Raw genomic sequence first — 24,341 nt, 5'->3', positions numbered from 1 at the left:
CGGGTAGTCTCTCTCTCTGTATCCATTGGCTAGCACTACCTTTGCAGTGCACCCTGGTAGAATAGCATCTTCCGGCACTAGCGCTGGTCGTAACAAAGTTATGCTACAGCCAGTGTCCACAAGCTGAGCCACCTGGGTCTGATTCACAGTTATTGGGGTGTTGTACTGTTGTGGAAATCCATCTGCTTCCTTGCTTGATGAATGGCCAATAACCTTTTGAGCTGCGGCAACTGTGTGGGTCTCCTTTGTGGTACTGGAGCCACCCACGAAAGACACCAGCTTAGGTGCAGGAACTGGAATGCTCCTCAGTGCAGCCTAGGGATTATCTGGGCAATCTGCTTTGAAATGTCCTGTGCACACACACTGATAACAAGAGTGCTCATGCCTAAAGTCTTTAGGTTTTTGGGGAACTTTGGAGTGTTTGCTGGCAGCCTTGGAGGTTACTGGGATATTTGGCTTATGGACCTGGCTGTCGTTAGATCCCAGCTGCTGCGGATAAGAACAGCTTCTCTTTGCCAACCAGGGACGGTTAACCATAAAGATGTCAGCCAACTCAGCCGCTTTCTCTGGAGTTCAGGGCTGGTGATCTTGAACATGTTTATTTATTCATGACATTTATACCCCACATTAGCTCGAAACAGACTCAAGTTCAATGTGGCTTACAAACAAAGTGAATAAAACATAATAATAATGCACAGAATATAACACCTCTGGACGACAAAGCTGAAGAAACTGCTCCAGGACCATCAGGTTTTGGCAGTCCTCCAGGGTTTTAACTTCAGCTCTGCTGAGCCAGCACTGATGCTGGTATCTTGAACTCGCTGTGAGTATCATCCACCCCCTTTTGCAAAGTCTGGAACTTTAGTCTGTAGGTCTCGGGGGTAAAGGCATAACGGTTCAACAAAGCTTTGTGCACCTCCTCAAACTGGGAGCACATTTACATGGACAGTCCTTAGAATGCCTCAAGTGCTCTACCAGTGACCTTTCCTCCCAGACAATGCACCCAGTCTTTGAGGAATCTCACTGAGGCGGCAAATTTTTTCAAAGGCAGTTTGATACCAGTGGTGACATAGATGGATACCTAACTGCGAAAACAAGTTAGGTCCGATCCGGGCTGCGGATCCTACCTCTGGCCTTGGTGCAGGGGTTGGGCTGGAGCTTTGGATACAAGCCATTTCCATCTTCATCTTCAATTTCTGCAGCTGGAACTCTCGCCGCTGTCGCTCTTCCCATGTCTCGTGTCGCAGCTGCTGTTGGACTAGCCACTGCTGCTCTAGCATATAGATCTGCTGGATTTCAGCTGGCCTGGCACCTGGCCCTGCCAATGCACAGGCCTTTGTTCACAAGAAGTCTGGTCTCCCCTCAGAAGAACTCTGTGCAGGCCAGTCCTGATTCTCCTCCTTGCTGAAACCATCCAGTTGCTCTTGTGTTAGGTCAGGCATCTCCAGTGTCTGCTGGCCGCTGCCAATCACCATCAGCTCACTGCTAATCTCCTAACACTACCAAAAAAACTAAACTGCAAAAAAACTGAACTGGGAAGGGACCCTGTTACTGCACCACCTGCTGGCCACTAGAAGACATACACTTCAGGAATTAAGGCAAGAAAATACCCAATACATTTTACAGGCTTAAAACACACTGTTTCTTCACAGACACCACCTAGCGGCTTATACTTCCATTGGTGAAGTATGGAGATCCAACTGTCCCCATGGGCATTGTTTCGGAGCAGACAACCAGCTCAATATGTCACGGCCATTTTGCCTGGAACAGCATTTATATCAATTTAGAACAAGGAACATAACATGTTTCTATCATACTGCACTCACTAAAATTAAATATCAGCACTGTTCACTATCAATTTTCTTCTTGTACTACAAAAATCGTCACTTACGCTGTCTGATCTTCCAAGCACATCATTACATTATTTTTGTGAAGCTCAAACTGAATCTTCATTTATCTAAATGTTTTATCAAAATTATATATTCTGATCTTTGCTCAATTGCACTCAATTCAAAATTCCCTTCTAATTTGCAGCTGTATAATCTGTATAATTCACACAGCATAATTAAGGTATACATAGGCTTTAATTTTGTTTAATGCTTAGTTATGCCCCTGAACAATTAATGTTTCCATTTCACTTGCTTTCTCTGTTCCCAGTGACAGTGTCTTGTGTGTTACCATAACAAAAAAGATATCAGACTACTAGAAGCCCAAGGGGGCTTTTTTTTGTTTTATTCTAATATGGCAAAATAAATTACCACCACAATGGCAAGTATTTGATAACCTTGCACAAACAAGAGAAACCAAATCAAACCACTTGCACATGGAAAACCAATCATGTCAAGAAAGAGTGGGAATGCAGAGAGATGGACCAGGATAACAGTAACAAGACCTTTATTCAAGATGCTGCGTTACAAGCATAGAACAGAAAAGCACCTGTGGACCCCAACATGGCCTGTGTTTTGGCTGCAAAGCCACTCTCTCTCGAGTCCTCACAAATAATAAACAACACAACAACATTATACAGTTGATATATATCTAAAACTTTAAACAAAAATAAATGAAGTGGATCTAAAATGTGTACGTATACCAAAAACTATATAAATTGGGAGATAAAAAGTTACACAGAGTAATAAAAATAGTGTTGAGCCCGCAGATCTACTTCTAGTCCATGCTTGTAACTCAGCATCTTCAACCAGGATGCCGATGACAAGCGCTTTATTCATCTCTCTGTGCTCATTCCCACCCTCTCGTCTTATTTGATGACCTTGACAATTTAGGAAACCTTTGAAGACATTGGTTCTACAAATGCTAAATTATTATCCACAGGTTATAATACAGAATTAGGTGTTAAAGGAAATACAGATTCCTTTAGAAAGGATCATTGCTATAGGTTCCACCGATTTGGATACTGATTTATGATTTCATAAAGTACCATACTATTGCAGACAATGTTTTCACAAACTCATAGTGAACTTCTTTTCAAGACAATGGACTAAACAATGAATAATATGAAAAGTTTTACCACCATATGCTTTAAAATATAAAAAACTTCTATATGTTACCTTACCTTTATCAAAGCTTGCATTAGCACCTTTGTCCAGTAGAAAACGCACCAGTTCTAGATTAGCTACACTAGCAGCATACATCAAAGGAGTCCATCCAAACTGAAAACGAGATTCTACATTCAATCCTGTCAAAAAAACTTCTATTTTAGATAGGTCTCTACCAACAACATACATAATACAACTAATTTTGATGAGATTTTAATATAATTTAATGGAAGGCTTTATTTAAATTCCAACAACAAATATAGTAATATCACAGTTGACCAAAGTGTCCAAGATCATAGCACCTTGATAATTAACACGCTCAACATTGTTCACCAACTTGCTAGTCTGAAATTGTTAAACAAGCTTTATGTTTACCTTAACAGTAATATCCTCAAATATTCAGATTTTTAAAAGCAGCTGCCACAACACTGTACTTGGTAAAGGGATAGCACATGTATTGTCACAATCTGTTAATATCCAAAAAGTAACAAAACAAGTGTGATTTTTCAGTAGAAGCGGTATATAAAGATCAATAAGCAAGCATAACGATTATGCCTAAAGGCAGGCAAAAAAAAATTACCAATAGTTGTGACAGTTCTAGAATCTACAACTGTAAATTCTTTGCTCTTTATTTTAACAGATATCCAACAATTTTCTTTTGCTAACTATACTGAATATTCTCCCCCTTGAAACCATTTATAAAGAATAAAATTACTGAACACAAACAGTTTAATAGGGCAGAATCAAAATGGATTCACCCAAGGGAACCTTGGCTCACTGGATTTGATACTTTTTTGAAGAAGAAGAAAAAGAAGAAGTGAACAAACATGTGGATAAAGCTGAGCCAGCTGATGTAGTGTATCTAGATTTTCAGAATATTTTTGATGAAGTCCTTCATGAAAGAGTCCTGAAAAAATTAAAAAGACATGGGAACAGAAACAACACTGTTGTGGATTGAGAAGTGGTTGAAAAGTAGAAAACAGAGTAGGGTTAAATGGCCAGTTACCTAAACGAAGGATGAATAGTGCCGCAGGGATAGGTATTGGGACCAGTGCTATTTAACATTTATAAATGATCTGAAAATAGGAACAAGTAGCGACATGATCAAATCTGCAGAGGATACAAAACTAATCAAAGTTGTTAAATCACATGCAGGCTGTGAGAAATTGCAGGAGGACCTCGAGAGACTGGAAGGCTGAGCATCCAAATGGCAGATGAAATTTAATGTGGAGAACTGCACATTCAAGGGAAGGGGGAGCCTATTCCAAAAGGATGGGCTCCACCTAAACCAGGGTGGGACCTGGCATTTGGCATCGGCATTTAAAAAGGAGATAGAGCGGCTTTTAAATTAGAACCTATGGGAAGGCTGACAGTTGTTCAAAAAAGCATGATACAGAACAAGGTATCTTTCAAAGGTATCACCAAAACAGGGAAGATAGGGTACCTCGATAGCAAGGTGTCCCGATAATAGATCAGTGGTTCTTAAATAAAAATCAGACAAAAGATTGCAAATTAAGACAGTCAACTACTGAGCAAGATGTAAATAGGAACAACACAGTTTGAAATGTCTACATGTGAATGCCAGAAGCCTAAGAAAAAAGATGGGAGAGTTAGAATATATTGCACTAAATGAAAAATTAAACAGGCATCTCCGAGACCTGGTGGAAGGAGGAAAACCAATGGGAGACTATCATACCAGGGGCAAATTATATCGTAGTGATACAGTGGATCGAATTGATAGAGGGGTAGCTTTGTATGTTGAGGACCTTGAATTAAATAGATCAAAAATTGTGCAGGAAACAAAACACATCTTGGAATCCCTATGAATTGAAATTCCACGTGTAAAGGGGAAAAGGATAGTAATCGTACTTGTACTACCGTCCACCTGGCCAGGATGAACAGATGAAGAAATGTTATCAGAAATTAGGGAGGCTAACAAACTGGGCAACACAATAATAAAGGGCAATTTCAGCCCAATATTTACTGGGTCAATGTATCATCAGGGCATGCTAGGGAATAAGTTCCTTGAGAAAATCAAGAACTGCTTTATAGAGAAGCTGGTACAGGAGCCAACAAGAGAAGGAAAAATTCTAGACCTAGTCCTTAGTGGAGCGCATGATCTGGAGCAGAAGATAATGGTGCTGGGGCCGCTTGGTAACAGTGATCAAACATGATCAGATTTGATATCGGCTCTGGAGTAAGTACACACAGGAAATCAAATATGTTAGCATTTAATTTTCAAAAAGGAAACTATCATAAAATGAGAAGAACAGTGAAAAAAATACAAAACACACTTAGAGGAGCAGCTGCAAATGTCAAAAATTTACAACAGGCATGCATGCTGTTCAAAAATACCACCCTGGAAACCCAGGCCAAATATATTCTGTGTATTAAAAAAAAGAGGAAGACCGAATGACAGCCAACATGGTTAAAAAGTGAGGTGAAGGAAGCTTTTAGAGCTAAAAGAAAATCCTTCAGAAAATGGAAAAAGGAACTGTCTAAAACTAATAAGAAATAGAATAAGGAATGTCAAGTCAAATGCAAAGTACTGATAAGGAAGGCAAAGAGGGACTTTGAAAACAAAACTGTGTTGGAGGCAAAAACATAGTAGAAATTTTAGGTATATTAAAAGCAAGAAGCCGGCAAAAGAAATTGGTTGGACCGCTAGATGACTGTTATGACTGGGGATGTGTGAGCCCTTGTGCCCCAATTGAGCACGGCGAGGATGGAGTGCCACCGCACTCGGTCAGGCAGCCAGACAACCCTTAGCTTCACCTGCACTTAGCCACTGTCCCCCAGGAGTTCAGCCCTTGGGTTCAAGCGACCGGCAGGACTTCCGGAACTGGCGGGGTTGCATGACAACTGACCAGACAGGTGGACAAACAAACACAGTCCAGGAGCCCGTAAACAGCAGAGCAAAGAATAGTCAGGGAACAGTCCAAGGTCAAGGCAGGCAGCAACACAACGCATAGTCCAGGAACAAACCAAGGTCAGGAACACCGGAACCGAAGACAAGGAGCACCAGTGTGGATCTCAAACAATTGAGGCAGAAGCAACGAGGGACTGGAGGCAGGGCTTTAAATAGTGAAGGAATCAGGCTCAAACATGTTCAGCTGATCCAAGACGGCTGCCCCCATCAGCAGAGAAACCTTACGTCCAAATATGGGCTTCCTTCCTGAAGCTGTCCAACTCCAAGATGGCTGTCACAAGCTGAGATGCCAGTCCCAAGATGGCCGACCTACCCTGAAGAACCACATCCAAGATGGCCGGCTATCTCCGCTGGCCTGTGACTCGCCGGCAAATCGGCCGCGTAGGCCAGGAACCAGGTGAGGGACTTAACAATGACCGCGGGGTAAAAGGGGCACTCTGAGAAGACAAAGCCATAGCGGAGAGATTAAATGAATTCTTTGCTTTGGGCTTCACCGAGGATGATTTGGGAGAGATACCGGTGCAAGATATGGCATTCAAAGCTAACGAGTCGGAAAAACTGAATGAAATCTCTATAAACCTGGAAGATGTAATGGCTCAATTTGACAAACTGAAGAGTAGCAAATCTCCTGGACCAGATGGTATTCATCCCAGAGTACTGACAGAATTGAAAAATGAACTTGCGGAGCTATTGTCAGTAATATGTAATTTATCTTTAAAATCAAGCATGGTTCTGTAAGATTGGAGGGTGGCCAATGTAACACTGATCTTTAATAAAGGTTCCAGAGGAGATTCAGGAAATTATAGACTGGTGAAATGTCTGTGCCAGGCAAAATGGTAGACACTGGAGTGGCCTAGTGGTTAGGGTGGTGGACTTTGGTCCTGGGGAACTGAGGAACTGAGTTTGATTCCCAGCACAGGTAGCTCCTTGTGACTCTGGGCAAGTCACTTAACCCTCCATTGCCCCATGTAAGCCGCATTGAGCCTGCCATGAGTGGGAAAGCGCGGGGTACAAATGTAACAAAAATAAAATATTACAAACAACAAAATTACAGAGCATATTCAAAAGCATAGATTAATGAGACAAAGCCAACATGGATTTAGTGAAGGGAAATCTTGCCTCACTGATCTAACACATTTCTTTGAAGGGGTGAACAAACATGCGGATAAAGGCGAGCTGGTCAATATTGTGTACCTGGATTTTCAAAAGGAATTTGACAAAGTACCTCATGAAATACTCCAGAGGAAATTGGAGAGTTGTGGGATAGGAGGTAGTGTTCTATTGTGGATTAAAAACTGGTTAAAAGAAAACAGAGAGTAGTGTTAAATGGTCAGTATTCTCAATGGAGAAGGGTAGGTAGTGTGGCTCCTCTGGGGTCTGTGACGGGACCACTGCTTTTTAACATATTTAAAAATGATTTAGAGATGGGAGTAACTAGTGAGGTAATTAAATTTGCTGACAACACAAAGTTATTCAAAGTGTTAAATCGCAAGAGGATTGTGAAAAATTAGAAGACCTTTCGAGACTGGGCGTCCAAATGGCAGATGTTTAATATGAGCAAGTGCAAAGTGATGGATGTGGGCAAGAGGAACCCAAATTATAGCTATGTGATGCAAGGTTCTACATTAGGAGTCACTGACCAGGAAGAGGATCTAGGTATCATCGATGATACGTTGAAACCCTCTGCTCAGCGGCTAAGAAATCAACTAGAATGTTGGATATTATTAGGAAAGGAACGGAAACAAAAATCATAACATTACGTCTTACCGGATAATTTTCTTCCTTTGGACACAGCAGATGAATCCAGCTACTAATGGGTTGTGACCATCTACCAGCAGGTGGAAATAGAGAACACTGAACTGCCTCATGGGACGGAAAGAGTCTGGCTATTCAGTATTACTCCTAACAAAGCAGGAAACCACAGAAAACAGGAACAGCAAATCCTCCTCTCTCACAGTAACAAAGTGTAGCAACAAATCCTTAGTGGAACAATGACTCATAACTGGGCAACCTGCAACCATAACAGAGAAAAACAGCAAGGGAGGGACCCTGGATTCATCTGCTGTGTCTATAAAGGAAAGAAAATTATCCAGTAAGACAATTTTACATTCCTTAGCACCAGCAGCAGATGAGTCCAGCGACTAGTGGAATGTACCAAAGCAGTCCGAACTAGGGTGGGAAACTGACACTCCCGCATGAAAGACCACCAGCCCGATCCCCGCATCCACCTGAGCCATAAGTACATAAGTATTGCCACACTGGGACAAACCAAAGATCCATCAAGCCCAGCATCCTGTTTCCAACAGTGGCCAATCCAGGTCACAAATACCCGGCACGATCCCAAAATGTTCAATACATTTTATGCTGGTTATCTCAAAAATAAACAGTGGATTTTCCCCAAGTCCATTTTAATAATGGTCTATGGACCTTTCCTTTAGGAAGCCATCCAGACCTTTTGTAAATCCCGCTAAGTTAATCACCTTTACCACATTCTCTGGCAACGAATTCCAGAGTTTAATTACAAGTTGAGTGAAGAAAAGTTTTCTCCGATTCGTTTTAAATTTACTATTTTGCAGCTTCATTGAATGCTCCCTAGTCCTAGTAATTTTGGAAAGAGTAAACAGAAGCTTCATGTCTACCCTTTCCACTCCACTCATTATTTTATAGACCTCTATCATCTCCCCTCAGCCGTCTTTTCTCCAAGCTGAAGAGCCCTAGCCACTTTAGCCTTTCCTCATAGGGAAGTCGTCCCATCCTCTTTACCATTTTCTTTGCCCTTCTCTGTACCTTTTCTAATTCCACTATATCTTTTTTGAGATGCGGCAACCAGAATAGTACACAGTATTTAAGGTGCGGTCGAAACATGGAGCGATACAAAGGCATTATAATATCCTCGTTTTTATTTGCCATTCCTTTCCTAATACCTAACATTCTATTTGCTTTCTTTGCTGCCGCAGCACACTGAGCAAAGGGTTTCAAAGTATCGTCAACGATGACTCCTAGATCCTTTTCCTGGTCGGCGACTCCTAATGTGGAAGCATGCTTATTTCTAGGATAAGCAGCATAAAACGTATTGTACTGTTTTGGGATCTTGCCAGGTACTTGTAACCTGCATTGGCCGCAGTTGGAAACAGGATGCTGGGCTTGAACCTCTGGTCTAGCCCAGTATTTCAACGCTTATGTTTTTTGTTTTTTTTAACAATAGATTTTTATTGAGATTTGAAAAACAGCAAACCATTCACAATCAATGGAGTACAACATTAAGCCTATAGACAACCTAAGTAAACCCCCTCACCCACCCCCAAATATCCCATTCCGTAGAGCCAGAGCTCCCGTTAGAACTACTCTCAAGTTACCCCCTTAGACCCCAAACCCCACCTCTCCCCCCATCTACTAAATCTTTACCCAATAACCGATCTAGATGTACCCATTCCTCAGCAGTATGGTCATATCGCCCCAAGCGGCGTTCAGTCAGTTTCTCTAATTCTCCCAACAAATCTAGTTTTGAGAGCCAGTTAACTAGTGTCGGTCCATTACTCTGTTCCAGTGGGCAGCAATAACAGTCTTTGCCGCAGCTAAACAGAGTCATTTGAGGCAGCGTTGCCATTTCAAGCCTCTACAATTACCCCAGCCAAGCAGGCACCACTTGGGATCACACGGGAACAGAATTTCCAGGTTTGCAGATAAACTTTGTGCGACTCCCTGCCAGAATCCCTGTAGCTATTCGCAAGTCCACCATATACCATATACGGTAAAAAAGTCCCTGTGTCTTTCCCACACCTCCAACATATATCTGTAGTACCAGGAAACATAGGGCCGGTGTATAGTACTATCTACTCAAAACTTTGAATGCATTTTCTTTAATCAAAACACATATAGAAGCTTTCTTCACCTCCAGACATATCTTTTTCCACTCATTCACACTTAACTCACCCCCCAAATCCTCCTCCCAAGCTTCATGTAGGGGTATTTAACAAAGGCAAACCCTCTGATAAACAGGTAAATGTGAGTGATAGTTTCCCTGCGCTTCCCGATTGAGACCCACAAATTTTCAAAATGTTCAGTTTCATGAGGGTCGACCCGTAGCCAATCCTGACTAGAAATGTAATGCTTAACCTGTAAGTATGGGAAGAAATCTGAAGAGGGTAAGCCATGAGACTCCCGCACTTCCCCAAAAGAGTACATCTCCCCCAAATCCAAAAAACCACAAAACCTAGAAAGGCTGCGGTGAGACCAATCAGCAAATGTGGCTCGCCTAAGACCAATCAAAAATCCTGGCTCCTGGGTGACATGCGCTAGCAACAAGGAAGCACGAGAGCCCCTCAGCCTGTTTTTCAGGGATAGTAAATGTGACACAAACGGGTTAGTCGTCATCTGCTTATAGGCTCTACTAGTAAGGGAGGCCCAAAGGGCTGCATCCAGGGAATATTCTTTCACAATATATTGTTCCAATGTGGCTGTAGGAGACAGTTCCCCCCGGCACCAGCAAGAGATAAGCTTCAATTGAGCTGCCCAATACCACCACACTAGGTTGGGCACTCCCCTATCACCCCACTCCACCGATCCCCACATTACTGTCTTAGCCAATCTCGGAGTGCGCCCACCCCACACAAATCTAGAAATATCAGACTAAGCTCATTAACTCCGCTTGCAGCACCAATATGGAACAGAAACAGTAACCAAGGTAATAGATTCATTTTAAGTTAGCATTAGAGGCAAAAAAGCATAGTAAAAAAAAATTTTTTGGTATATTAAAAGCAGAAAGCCGGCAAAAGAATCGGTTGGGCCGCTGGATGACCGAGGGGTAAAAGGGGCGATCAAGGAAGACAAAGACGTAGCGGAGAGATCGAATGAATTCTTTGCTTCGGTCTTCATCGAGGAAGATTTGGGTGGGATATCGGTGTCGGAAATGATATTTCAAGCGGACGAGTCGGAGAAACTTACTGACTTCACAGTAAACCTGGATGACGTAATGGGGCAGTTCAGCAAACTGAAGAGTAGCAAATCTCCTGGACCGGAAGGTATTCATCCTAGAGTACTGACAGAACTGAAAAATGAGCTTTCGGAGCTACTGCTAGTGACATGCAATTTATCCTTAAAATCAAGCGTGGTACCAGAAGATTGAGGGTGGCCAATGTAAAGCCCATTTTTAAAAAAAGGTTCCAGGGGAGATCCGGGAAATTATAGACCGGTGAGTCTGACATCGGTGCCAGGGAAAATGGTAGAGGCTATTATTAAAAACAAAATTACAGAGCACATCCGAGGACATGGATTTCTGAGACCGAGTCAGCACGGCTTTTTTGTGGGGAAATCTTGCCTGACCAATTTACTTCAATTCTTTGAAGAAGTAAACAAACATTTGGACAAAGGGGAGCCGGTTGATATTGTGTATCTGGATTTTCAAAAGGCGTTTGACAAGGTACCTCATGAAAGGCTACATAGGAAACTGGAGGGTCATGGAAAAGTCCTATTGTGGATTAAAAACTGGTTGAAGGATAGGAAACAGAGTGGGGTTAAATGGGCAGTATTCATAATGGAGAAAGGTAGTTAGTGGGGTTCCTCAGGGGTTTGTGCTAGGACCACTGCTTTTTAATATATTTATAAATGATTTAGAGATGGGAGTAACTAGCAAGGTAATTAAATTTGCTGACGACACAAAATTATTCAAAGTCGTTAACTCGCGACATGATTGTGAAAATTTACAGAAGGACTTTACGAGACTGGGCGGCTAAATGGCAGATGCCGTTTAATGTGAGCAAGTGCAAGGTGATGCATGTGGGAAAAAGGAACCCGAATTATAGCTACGTCATGCAAGGTTCCACGTTAGGAGTTACGGACCAAGAAAGGGATCTGGGTGTCGTCGTCAATAATACACTGAAACCTTCAGCTCAGTGTGCTGCTGCGGCTCGGAAAGTGAATAGAATGTTGGGTATTATTAGGAAAGGTATGGAAAACAGGTGTAAGGATGTTATAATGCCGTTATATCGCTCCATGGTGCGACTGCACCTTGAGTATTGTGTTCAATTCTGGTCGCCGCATCTCAAGAAAGATATAGTAGAATTAGAAAAGGTGCAGCGAAGGGCGACGAAAATGATAGCGAGGATGGGACAACTTCCCTATGAAAAAAGACTAAAGAGGCTAGGGCTTTTCAGCTTGGAGAAGAGACGGCTGAGGGGAGACGATAGAGGTATTTAAAATAATGAGTGGAGTGGAACAGGTGGATGTGAAGCGTTTGTTCACGCTTTCCAAAAATACTAGGACTAGAGGGCATGCGATGAAACTACAGTGTAGTAAATTTAAAACAAATTGGAGAAAATATTTCTTCACCCAACGTGTAATTAAACTCTGGAATTCGTTACCGGAGAACGAGGTGAAGGCAGTTAGCTTGGCAGAGTTTAAAAGGGGGTTAGACGGTTTCCTAAAGGACAAGTCCATAAACCGCTACTAAATGGACTTGGGAAAAATCCACAATTCCGGGAATAACATATATAGAATGTTTGTATGTTTGGGAAGTTTGCCAGGTGCCCTTGGCATGGATTGGCCGCTGTCGTGGACAGGATGCTGGGCTCGATGGACCCTTGGTCATTTCCCAGTGTGGCATTACTTATGTACTTAAGTACCGAAATCCGGCCCCACCACAAAAGCCACCCGTCTTTCCAACTGCTCAAGTCTCTCTGCAATTGGCAAAAAAGGGAAAATTAGGTTCTTACCTTGGTAATTTTCTTTCCTTTAGTCACAGCAGATGAATCCATTAACTGATGGGTTGTATCCGCCTCAGCAGGTGGAGATAGAGAACACTGAAAAACCACAGTGACCCTTGGACGGCAAGCCCCTTCTGCCTTCAGTATTTGAAATTTCCAAAGCAGAGTGAATCATAAAGGTAGAATAACATAAATTTTCCTCACAGCGAACAAACGCCCCAGAACCAGAGCAATAACCACACAAAGGAGCGACGATAAGTACATAAGTAATGCCATACTAGGAAAAGACCAAGGGTCCATCGAGCCCAGCATCCTGTCCACGACAGCGGCCAATCCAGGCCAAGGCGCCTGGCAAGCTTCCCAAACGTACAAACATTCTATACATGTTCTTCCTGGAATTGTGGATTTTTCCCAAGTCCATTTAGTAGCGGTTTATGGACTTGTCCTTTAGGAAACCGTCCAACCCCTTTTTAAACTCTGCTAAGCTAACCGCCTTCACCACTTTCTCCGGCAACGAATTCCAGAGTTTAATTACACGTTGGGTGAAGAAAGGTTTTCTCCGATTTGTTTTAAATTTACTACACTGTAGTTTCATCGCATGCCCCCTAGTCCTAGTATTTTTGGAAAGCGTGAACAGACGCTTCATATCCACCTGTTCCACTCCACTCATTATTTTATATCCCTCTATCATATCTCCCCCTCAGCCGTCTCTTCTCCAAGCTGAATAGCCCTAGCCTCCTTAATCTTTCTTCATAGGGAAGTTGTCCAATCCCCGCTATCATTTTAGTCGCCCTTCGCTGCACCTTTTCCAGTTCCACTATATCTTTCTTGAGATGCGGCGACCAGAATTGAACACAATACTCAAGGTGCGGTCGCACCATGGAGCGATACAACGGCATTATAACATCCTCACACCTGTTTTCCATACCTTTCCTAATAATACCCAACATTCTATTCGCTTTCCTAGCCGCAGCAGCACACTGAGCAGAAGGTTTCAGTGTATTATCGACGACGACACCCAGATCCCTTTCTTGGTCCGTAACTCCTAATGTGGAACCTTGCATGACGTAGCTATAATTCGGGTTCTTTTTTCCAACATGCATCACCTTGCACTTGCTCACATTAAACGTCATCTGCCATTTAGCCGCCCAGTCTCCCAGTCTCGTAAGGTCCTCTTGTAATTTTTCACAATCCTGTCGCGATTTAACAACTTTGAATAACTTTGTGTCATCAGCAAATTTAATTACCTCGCTAGTTACTCCCATCTCTAAATCATTTATAAATATATTAAAAGCAGCGGTCCTAGCACAGACCCCTGAGGAACCCCACTAACTACCCTTCTCCATTGTGAATACTGCCCATTTAACCCCACTCTCTGTTTCCTATCCTTCAACCAGTTTTTAATCCACAATAGGACATTTCCTCCTATCCCATGACCCTCCAATTTTCAGTTCTATCAGTACTCTAGGATGAATACCATCCGGTCCAGGAGATTTGCTACTCTTCAGTTTGCTGAACTGCCCCATTATGTCCTCCAGGTTTACCGTGAAGTCAGTAAGTTTCTGCGACTCGTCCGCTTGAAATACCATTTCCGACACCGGTATCCCACCCAAATCTTCCTTGGTGAAGACCGAAGCAAAGAATTTACTCAATCTCTCCGCTACGTCTTTGTCTTCCTTGATCGCCCCTTTTACCCCTCGGTCATCCACCGGCCCAACCGATTCTTTTGCCGGCTTCCTGCTTTTAATATACCGAAAAAAATTTTTACTATGTTTTTTTGCCTCTAATGCTATCTTTTCTTCGTAATCCCTCTTGGTCTTCTTTATCTGCACCTTGCAGTTGCTTTGACATTCCTTATGCTGCTTCTTGTTATTTTCAGACAGTTCCTTCTTCCATTTTCTGAAGGCGTTTCTTTTAGCCCTAATAGCTTCCTTCACCTCACTTTTCAACCAGGCTGGCTGTCTTTTGGACTTCCGTCTTTCTTTTCTAATTCGCGGAATATGTATGACCTGGGCCTCCAGGTTGGTATTTTTGAACAACGTCCACGCCTGTTGTACAGTTTTCACTCTCTCAGTTGCCCCAAGTTTTTTTTTTTTACCGTTCTTCTCATTTTATCATAGTCTCCTTTTTTAAAGTTAAACGATAACGTATTTGACTTTGTGTACAGTTACTTCAAGGTCGATATCAAAACTGATCATATTATGATCACTGTTATCAAGTGACCCCAGTACCATAACGTCCCTCACCAGATCATGCGCTCCACTAAGGACCAAGTCTAGAATTTTTCCTTCTCTCGTCGGCTCCTGCACCAGCTGCTCCATAAAGCTGTCTTTGATTTCATCAAGGAATTGTACCTCTGTAGCGTGTCCCGATGTTACATTTACCCAGTCTATATTTGGATAATTGGATAATTGATCTCAACCTCCTGTAATAGAACAGCATGTAGAAATTCCGAAAACTGGTTTTCAAACTTCTCCTGATGAGATACAATATCTGCATGAAAGATCTGAACAAAAAAATAAAGCCAGACAGGGAGGGATCATGGATTTATCTGCTGTGACTAAAGAAAAGAAAATTACCAAGGTAAGAACCGAATTTTCCCTTCCTTGTCATCAGCAGCAGATGAATCCATTAACTGATGGGATGTACAAAAGCACTCCCTACGTAGGGTGGGAACAGGCCCCTCCAAGAGCAAGCACTTGCGCTCCAAAATGCGCGTCCTGCTTCGCTGCAACATCCAGCCTGTAATGCAGGACAAAGGAGAGCTGAGAAACCCAAGGAGCCACACAACAGATCTCTTGAAGAGAAAGTGCACCCATTTGAGCCCACGAGGAAGACATCGCCCTCGTGGAATGCACCTTAAACGCTTCAGGCGGAGACCGTCCTGAAAGCAGATACGCAGAAAAAAATTACTTCCCTGAACCAACAGGCTATAGAGGCCTTAGACGCCGGACACCAGCGTCGAGGACCTGTCAACAATACCAAAAGGTGATCAGAAGTCCTGAAGTCATTTGACATCTGTAGACGATGCAACAGAGCCCTACGGAATTCCAAAAGATGCAACTGCCCAAAGGAATCCGGAAAGTCTTCCCTAGAAAAGAAAGGAAGAAAAATGGGCTGGTTCAGGTGAAACGCTGAAACCACTTAGGCAGGAAGGAAGGCACTGTACATATCGTTACTCCGGACTCCGAGAATTGTAGAAAAGGGTCTCGACAGGACAGCGCCTGAAGCTCAGATACGCGTCTAGCCAATGTCATGGTCTTGAGAGTCACATCCTTCTCCGAAATTCACTTAAGCGGCTCGAAATACGAACACTAAAGAGCCTTCAACACCAGCCCCAGGTTCCAGGCCGGACAAGGCAACCGCATGGGAGGACGGAGCCGAAGCGCCACTCTGAGAAATCGGACAATGTCCGGATGAGCAGTAAGGGATAAGCCCGAGACTTTCCCTCGAAAGCATGCCAATGCTGCCACTTGAACCCGCAGGGAATTATAAGCCCGACCTTTTTGTAAAACCATCCTGCAAAACGTCCAGTACCGGCGAAACTGGAGCCCACGTAGGTGTTATCGCACAGGCAGCTCCTTGTGACTCTGGGCAAGTCACTTAACCCTCCATTGCCCCAGGTACAAATAAGTACCTGTATACAATATGTAAGCCGCATTGAGCCTGCCATGAGTGGGAAAGCGCGGTGTACAAATGTAACAAAAAAAAAATACCACACCTCAAACTTGCGCCAGATCCAAGCATAAGATGCGGAGGTAGACCACTTGCGGGCCTGCAAGAGAGTAGAGATGACCTTGTTAGAGTAGCCCTTGTCTCTCAATTGCGCCCTCTCAAGAGCCAACAGCCGATGCAAGTGGAGCTCGGCCCAGAGGAAAATCTGAGCGGCCTCCGCGGCCAGGGCCCTGCACTGAGTGCCGCCCTGACGATAGAAGTAGGCCACCGCTGTCATGTTGTCTGACAGAACTCGGACAGCAAGCCCCTTCAGAGTCTTGTGGAAGGCGATAAGAGCCTGGAATATCACTCTCAGTTCCAAGCGATTGATGAACCACCCCGCTTCCACAAGTGTCCACTGTCCCTTAGCATAGCTTCCCTGGCAATGAGCTCCCCAGCCCAAAAGGCTGACATCTGTTATCACCAGGCAACAAGAATGAAGCGCGAGCGGCATTCCCTGTCGCAGCATCCTGTTGGAGAGCCACCAATCCATACTGTGCCGGGCCGCAGGGAGCCACGCTATTCTGCGTTGGTATTCCTGGGAGACCGACGACCATTCTTGGAGCAGAGCAATCTGCAGTGGCCTCATATGAGCTCTCACCCAGGGAACCACCTACATGGTGGCTGACATCGACCCCAGAAGCTGGACAATGTCCCAAGCTCGAGGACGAGGCATCCGCAGGAGCAGACGAACTCTGTTTCTGAAGCTTGCATCGCCTGTGGTCAGGGAGAAAGACAAACCCGGAGGCCGTGTCGAACCGGACCCCCAAATACTCGAGAGACTGAGAGGGGGGGTCAGGTGACTTTTGGGTATATTGACCACCCAGCCCAGAGTCTGCAGGATTGTATCCACTCTGGCTGTTGCAAGACGGCTGTCGTCTGCCGAATCCGCTGATATGCCAGTCGTCGAGATAAGGGTGAACTCTGATACCCTCTCACCTGAGAAAGGCAGCTACCACCACCATTACCTTGGAAAAGGTATGGGGAGCTGTGGCTAAGCCGAAAGGAAAGGCCCGAAACTGGAAATGTTGGCCCAACACCGCAAACCGGAGAAACCGCTGATGCGGAGGCCAAATAGGAATGTGCAAATACGCTTCTTTTAGGTCCAGAGACATGAGAAACTCTCCTGGCTGTACCACCACAATCTCACTATAATAAACTTGGGTTCAAAATAATTTATCTTTTTTTATATATGCACTTTAAAAAAATACTATAAAGTGTTTTAAATTGTTTTAAATGTGCTCAGACCATACCGTTTACACCCATTATATCCCCAAGAGGAATATGTGGTGGTGTCACAATGGAACCATCACTGCACATATGATGTTCCACCTCCTAATATTTGTGTATGTACATACAGCTGAGCCCAAGTAGATCTTAATCACCGGTGTATGCGTATATCTATAATACATATGTATAGGTCATAAACTACTCACATTAAATACTGTTAGACTTGAGCTCAAACCTCCGCCCATAAATTATGGTGCATTCCATATTACCATCTGATACATGGATAATAAAACATACAATTCAACATTTGTTCGAACCTAAAGGAGGCATATGTTAATTCTTGACACCCTGATCTCACTTCTCCCACATATCTTACATAAACCAACCCACAATGCGATATACACACATATTCACATAATTATTTCACTTCCCTTGGGGTATATTGTGCTCGTGCTTCATTAAAATCACATATCATTCATCCATTTCAATCTTGCCATCATAATAACTGCAGTTATCCTCGGCCTATCCTCAGGTAACCGTTGGGACTTAGAGTCCCCTAGTTCTTTAACAAACTTCTGCAATTCCTCTCCAAATAACCTCACCAGCCTTTGCTTAGAGGCCATGTCAGCCACCCAATGCCGCAGGGCAAGAAGGCGGCAGGCAGAAACCGCCACAGGAATCTGCTTAGCCGAAGCTCTGACCAGATCATAAAGGGCATCAGCCAAAAATGACAGGGCAGACGCCATCTGCGGGGCAACCTCAGAGAGGGACCCCGCACCATCGCGGGCTGATCCACCACCTGCTGTAACCAAAAAAACAGGCCCGGGCTGCATAGGAACTGCAAATAGTCACCCTTAAGGCAAGGCCCGATATTTCAAAGGACCGCTTCATCGCGAATTCTAGCCGCCGGTCCTGCATGTCTTTCAAAGCGACCCCTCCCTCTTCTGGGAGAGTGGTCTTTTTAGTCACAGCCGTGACCCACACATCCACTTTAGGCATCCCAAAATGGGCCAAGTGATCCTCAAACAGAGAGTAAAGCTGACCCAAAGTCCTGGCCACTTTCAAAGGCCCATCGGGGTCAGACCATAGAGCTGATATAAGCTCCTGGATGGAGTCATGCACAGGAAAAGCCCGAGCAGGCTTCTAAGTACTCGCCATCCTAAGACTTACAGAGGAGGCATCGCCCTCGGCAGGATCATCAATCGAGAGGGCCTGCAAGGCGTCAGCAATGAGAGCTGGCAGCTCGTCGTGGTGGAAAATCCGAACCGCATTGGGATCATCCAAGTCCAGTGGCAAACAGGAACCCTCATCTGGATCATCTGTCCATGAGGGCCTGCCAGATTCCTCAGACTTCCCACAGCCTGACCACGGGGGGGGGAGAGATGCGCCACTCTCAGGCGGGGAATTTACCCGTCTACGTCTAGCGTCCTTCCAACGCTCGGGGGAAGAATTAATATATGCAGCCGTCCCTGGGCCATCAAAACCTGGAGGGAATCCAGAATGCAACGCAGTGTCAGACACCTGCGGCAGAGCTCTTTTTAACATGAAGGCCTTATGTATCAGTAGCATAAACTGCGGGGAGAAAAACTCACCCTGGCCCTACGTCCCCGAATTAGGAGAAGCGGAGGCTGGAGCTCCTCTAGGAGCCTCGAATAAGGCGTCTCCCTGCCCTCAGACTCCTCCGCAACTGCGAGGGTCGAGTCATGCGGCGCTTCCAAAATGACGCCCGCTGCCAGCTCCATCGAGCGTGAAGAATCACCACTCACCATGCTCGTACTAGCACGAGCATCTAAGGAGCACGTACCGCAAAGCCCCGCTGCTGACCTGCGTTTACCACAGCGGGAGCAGCGCTTAACTCCTTCAAGCAGCCATCGCCCAACTGGATGGAAATATAGAAATAAAATGGCGGCTTCGCACCAGAACTTACCTCGCACAGAACGCTGTCCACGGGAACCTCCCCGGAGGAGCTGGGCACCACTCTCACCTCAGAAGACTGAGTCAACGAGCTCCAGTCAAGCTGCACTGAACCAGAATCTCTGGAGAAAGCCTCAGAAATAGCAACGCTGTATAAGTGCGCCCCTTTTTTTTTTTTAACGCTGTGAGGAAAGTTGGAGGCAGGCAGCAACAGAGGGACTCCGGGAGGAGGGGGAATGGGTAAGGAAGGGATAGGGCGAACCTATATGCCTTTGAAGTGGGCACCACCGGTCACAACACCCCCGCTCTACTGGCAAAGCACAGGAGCCACCCCAGGCAGAAATCCAGGAGCTGATCAAGCTACGTCCACACCTGCTGGGAGACAGAGAAAAACTGAAGGCAGAAGGGACTTGCCATCCAAGGGTCACTGTGGTTTTTCAGTGTTCTTTATCTCCACCTGCTGGTAGGCAGATACAACCCATCAGTTAATGGATTCATCTGCTGCTGACGACAAGGAAATGGGGTATAATTCAGGGCATAGAGTTTAGACAAGTCCTTAGGAATCTGAATACCCAAGTAACGAAAACTGGTCCGCACCCTGCGAAAGACAAAAAATGGTAATATCTCTTCCTCCTGTCAATCAGTAAGGGTGACACCCAGAAATTCTGATTTATCATAATTAACTTTGAATCCTGACAACTTCATAAAGTTGCCGAGTTCCCTCACAATTATAGGCAAGGTTAACTGGGGTGCCTTTACACAGAACAAAATATCATCCTCAAAGAGAGCTATTTTATGCTCCACTTCCCCAATCTGGATCCCTTTTATACCAGACAAGGACCGAACCCGTTGAACGAAGGGTTCAACAGATATTGCAAATAGCAGAGGAGAGAGCAGGCATCCCTGCCTAGTACCCCGCATAATGGGAAATGTTGGTGAATAGCCCCATTAACTTTGACACGAGCTACAGGGACCTCAAAGACTCTGCAGCCAGCCAATAAATTTGGGACCAAAACCCATAAAGCGCAAGACCTCTCACAAGTAGGGCCACTCAACCCTAAAAAATGCCTTCTCAGCATCAGTTGTTAACAACACAAATGGGACCTCCTGCACCTGTGCTTCCCAAAGAACCCCTAATGTATGCCTGATATTGTCAACCACCTGGTGGCGTGGTACAAAACCAGATTGATCTGTGTAAGCACCCTACCCAAGCGGTCGGCCATAATTTTTGCATCAGTATTAAGCAGGGAAATCGGTCGATAGGAACCACACACTGTAGGGTCCTTCCCAGGCTTTAAAATTACAGAAATCCCCGCCTCATGCATACTAGGGGGCAGTGAGTGACCTACAAAACAAGAATTGCCCACCCTCCGCAAAAGAGGAATTAGTTCTGTAGAGTAAATCTTATAAAACTTTGAGGTGGAGCCATCCATCCCCGGAGCCTTTCCTCCCTTGAGGCCTCTAATCACCCCCAAGATCTCATCAACAGTTATTGGGGCCTCCAGTCCGTCCCTATCAGCTTCAACTAAGCCCTTCAGCCCATCCCTGATTAAATAATCTTGAATCATTAACAATGAGGCCTTCCCTTTGGCATACAGATTAGTATAAAACTGCACAAACTGTTCTCTAATCTCCCTGTCTTGATAGTATAAAACATCCCTCAATTTTGGTAAAGGTATGCTGTATCTGGCGCTTTTTAAAGATGTCGGGCCAGCATTCTTCCCGCCTTATTGCTAAATTCATAGAATCTCTGTTGGACTACCAGTCTATGAAATTCCATCTGATCTACCTGTAATTTTTGCAATTCTAGGTGAGAGGCCAACAGTTGAAGTAATATCTTGGCATCTCCCCCTCCCCCCAATGCTTACATTCCAGCTGCCCAATTTCGTGCGAAGCTCCAGCTCTTTAATATATCTCTCTCGCTTGCGCCTCGCTCCCCACTTTATAAGGTGCTCTCAAACTACTGCCATGAGAGCATCCCACAGGACATCATCAGAAACTTCCCCTGTATCATTAAGTTCCATATAAATTTTTTATCACCTCGCAAATTTTGTGGCAGATCTTCACATCCCCCAGCACTGACTCATTCAACCTCCAAAAAGTGTGATGTGTCTCTCCCTGCAAGCCAAGTAAGTTAACCCAAACAGGAGCATGATCAGAAGCATGTATGCTCCCAATCTCTATATCCTGCACCTGACCCCTCAAGGCTCGGCCGCACTAGAAGGCATCTATTCTCGTACAAGTCTGTTGTGCATGGGAATAAAAGTAGTGCAAGCGCTGACCCGGATGTTGAAGTCTCCATACATCAAGTAGATCTAGATCTTTAACCAAATGCAATAATTTATTTCTATGATCCAAAGCAGTACTCCCCCCCTCCCTGGAGTGATCTAAAGATGTCTAAATTAAAGTCACCACCCATAATCACCCTCCCCGAAACAAAATGGGAACGAGCCCCTGGAAAATACTCAAAAAATTCCCCCTTCCCTACATTAGGTGCATACAGATTGACAAAGGTAACTGGTTCATCATACAAGCGGCCTTTGACTGCCAAACATCTCCCAGAGTCATCCAAAAAAGTGTTCCTCTTTAGTAAAAGGTATCCACAATCTTATATAAATCGTCAAACCTCCCGTTTTTTTCCCCCCTCTGGGGTCAGCATGTATATAATGCCACATTGACTTTGAGGTGGAGGAGTGGCCTAGAGGTTAGGGTGGTGGACTTTGGTCCTGGGGAACGGAGAAACTGAGTTTGATTCCCGGCACAGGCAGCTCCTTGTGACTCTGGGCAAGTCACTTAACCCTCCATTGCCTGCCGCATTGAGCCTACCATGAGTGGGAAAGCGTGGGGTACAAATGTAACAAAAATAAAAAAATAAAATAAAATAACACTCGCCGTACTCCCTACGGCGAAGCATTAGTGTGTCTTCCTTCCTCACATGAGTTTCCTAGAGCATAACCACGTCCCAATTGAAACGCCATAGCTATCTAAAAATACTTCTTTTCCCTGGATCATTCAAACCATTAACATTCCATGACCCCACCGCAAGCCCAACCCACCTCCCTTCCCCCCATCCCCTTATCCCCGGGTCCACTGGCCACATCTACTACCGGCCAGTGAGCTCCCTGAGAAAGTGCGCTATTGCCAGCGGACGGCTCACCAACTGTTAGCTAATATTCACACCGACCCCCATGTACTCAGCAATATACCCACACTGCATTAATCTCACACACAATCTCTCATTCCGCTCATTCTCTGCCCGTTTGATATGACATGAAACTTCCCCCTTCATGAATTCGTGTCATCTCTGTCTCAACAACGAAGTGGCATGATACTATAAAAAATAACTGTAGAATAAAGCAATCCAGAACTCTAGTCAGATCAGGTGGCAGCGTTCATCTCTGACCGCAAGCCTGCATCCCCCACATCTGCGGACCTTATGCCACATTGATTTCGAATTAGTAGGCAAACTTGGGGCTCGGTTCGAGGTTACAGATATAGGAAGATCTGAGCAGCCCATCTCCAAAAGGGAACTCCAAGCCTCTGCTGTAGTTTGGGCTCTGCGTGTCTGGGTTTCAACAGAAAATTGTAATCCAAAAGGGTACCACACCTGTATTGCAGACCAGCTTTCTGCAAATAAAGTAGTGACATCCCGCAGATCTCTCCGACGCTGTAGAGTGGCCTTGGCTAGATCTTGGAAAACCTTAAATTTGCAGTTATTCCACTCAACTTCGCCTAAAATTCTCACCTTTCTCCACACCTGCTCCTTCACACTGTAGTTGTGGAAGCACGCAATAATGTCTCTAGGCAAGGAGTCTCTCTGGGGCCCAAAACGTCTGTGGGCCCTATCTAAAATGATGGATACTGATCTCTTGAATCACCTGCATGCAGTCCTTATAGGAGGCCTCCTCGGGCACCCCCTTAAAGCGTAAATTACAGCACCTGGATCTATTCTCCAAATCCTCCAGTGCCAGCTGTAGCTCTGATCTGTCCTTACGTTCCACTTTCAGCTCTGCTTGCAGCGTTTGCAAATTATCTGTTAAGCCATCCATCCGCTCCTCCATCTGCCTGAGGCAGGTCCCAATCTCACGACCCTCAACACACAATTCCGAAACCGCAGCTTGTATTATCTTTCCTGACCACAGTCATTTTCACTTTTAGTTCTTTAAACCATCGCACTACATCTTGTTTGGTAAGTTGTGCATCGCTCTCCATGTGCTCCGTATGGTCCGGGTCTGAGTCCGATTCCACCTCCGCCATCTTAAAACGGAGTACCGCCGCCTTCTGTAAAGCGCTCAAGCTACTAACTCGTTTCTCAGATGTAAATTTAAAATTTGTCCAATTTTTTCCATACTGCCATCTCTCTGAAAGAATCAAATGCTAACAGTGAGGGTTTTCAATCAAAATTGTCGGGTTTTCCAATGATTTCTGCTCCTGCTCCAGCAGAGCTAAGGAATCAAGCTGCCATTTCCCAGCGGTGACGTCACTTCCTCTCCAACGCTTATGTTCTTATGTAATTTAATATGTGGAACAAAAGCGTAGATACTTCTGTTTTCAGTATTTGCTAAAGAGAGAATACACACACACACTGTTCAAAGGACACATTCTTCTCTGCTTTTCATACACGTACATTTTAATCCCTTATTTTTTTATTATGTAAGAATAAATCACCAAGAGGCTCATTTGTTAATGGTTAGCACAGGGCCCATAAGCCAGAACATGAGCCCTGCATCAAGCAGCACACACTAACCACTAGTAAACAGCTCCCTAAAGGGTAGTTTTACTGAAATGTGCTACCAGGGT

General features: G+C 44.6%; 1 protein-coding gene across 1 annotated transcript in view; it reads right to left on the bottom strand.

The window, feature by feature from the left end:
- ASZ1 (ankyrin repeat, SAM and basic leucine zipper domain containing 1) overlaps positions 1-24,341 on the bottom strand; it is a 295,162-nt gene that overhangs the window by 230,271 nt on the left and 40,550 nt on the right. The window contains exon 4 of the mRNA XM_030217097.1: positions 3,071-3,193. Coding sequence (XP_030072957.1) covers positions 3,071-3,193 — 123 coding nt within the window. The remainder of the gene's footprint in view (positions 1-3,070; positions 3,194-24,341) is intronic.

This window comes from Microcaecilia unicolor, chromosome 10 (genome assembly GCF_901765095.1).
Source record: "Microcaecilia unicolor chromosome 10, aMicUni1.1, whole genome shotgun sequence".
Lineage (NCBI taxonomy): Eukaryota > Metazoa > Chordata > Amphibia > Gymnophiona > Siphonopidae > Microcaecilia > Microcaecilia unicolor.
Note: the sequence above shows the minus strand (reverse complement) of the source record. Positions and strands in the feature narration are given on the sequence as shown.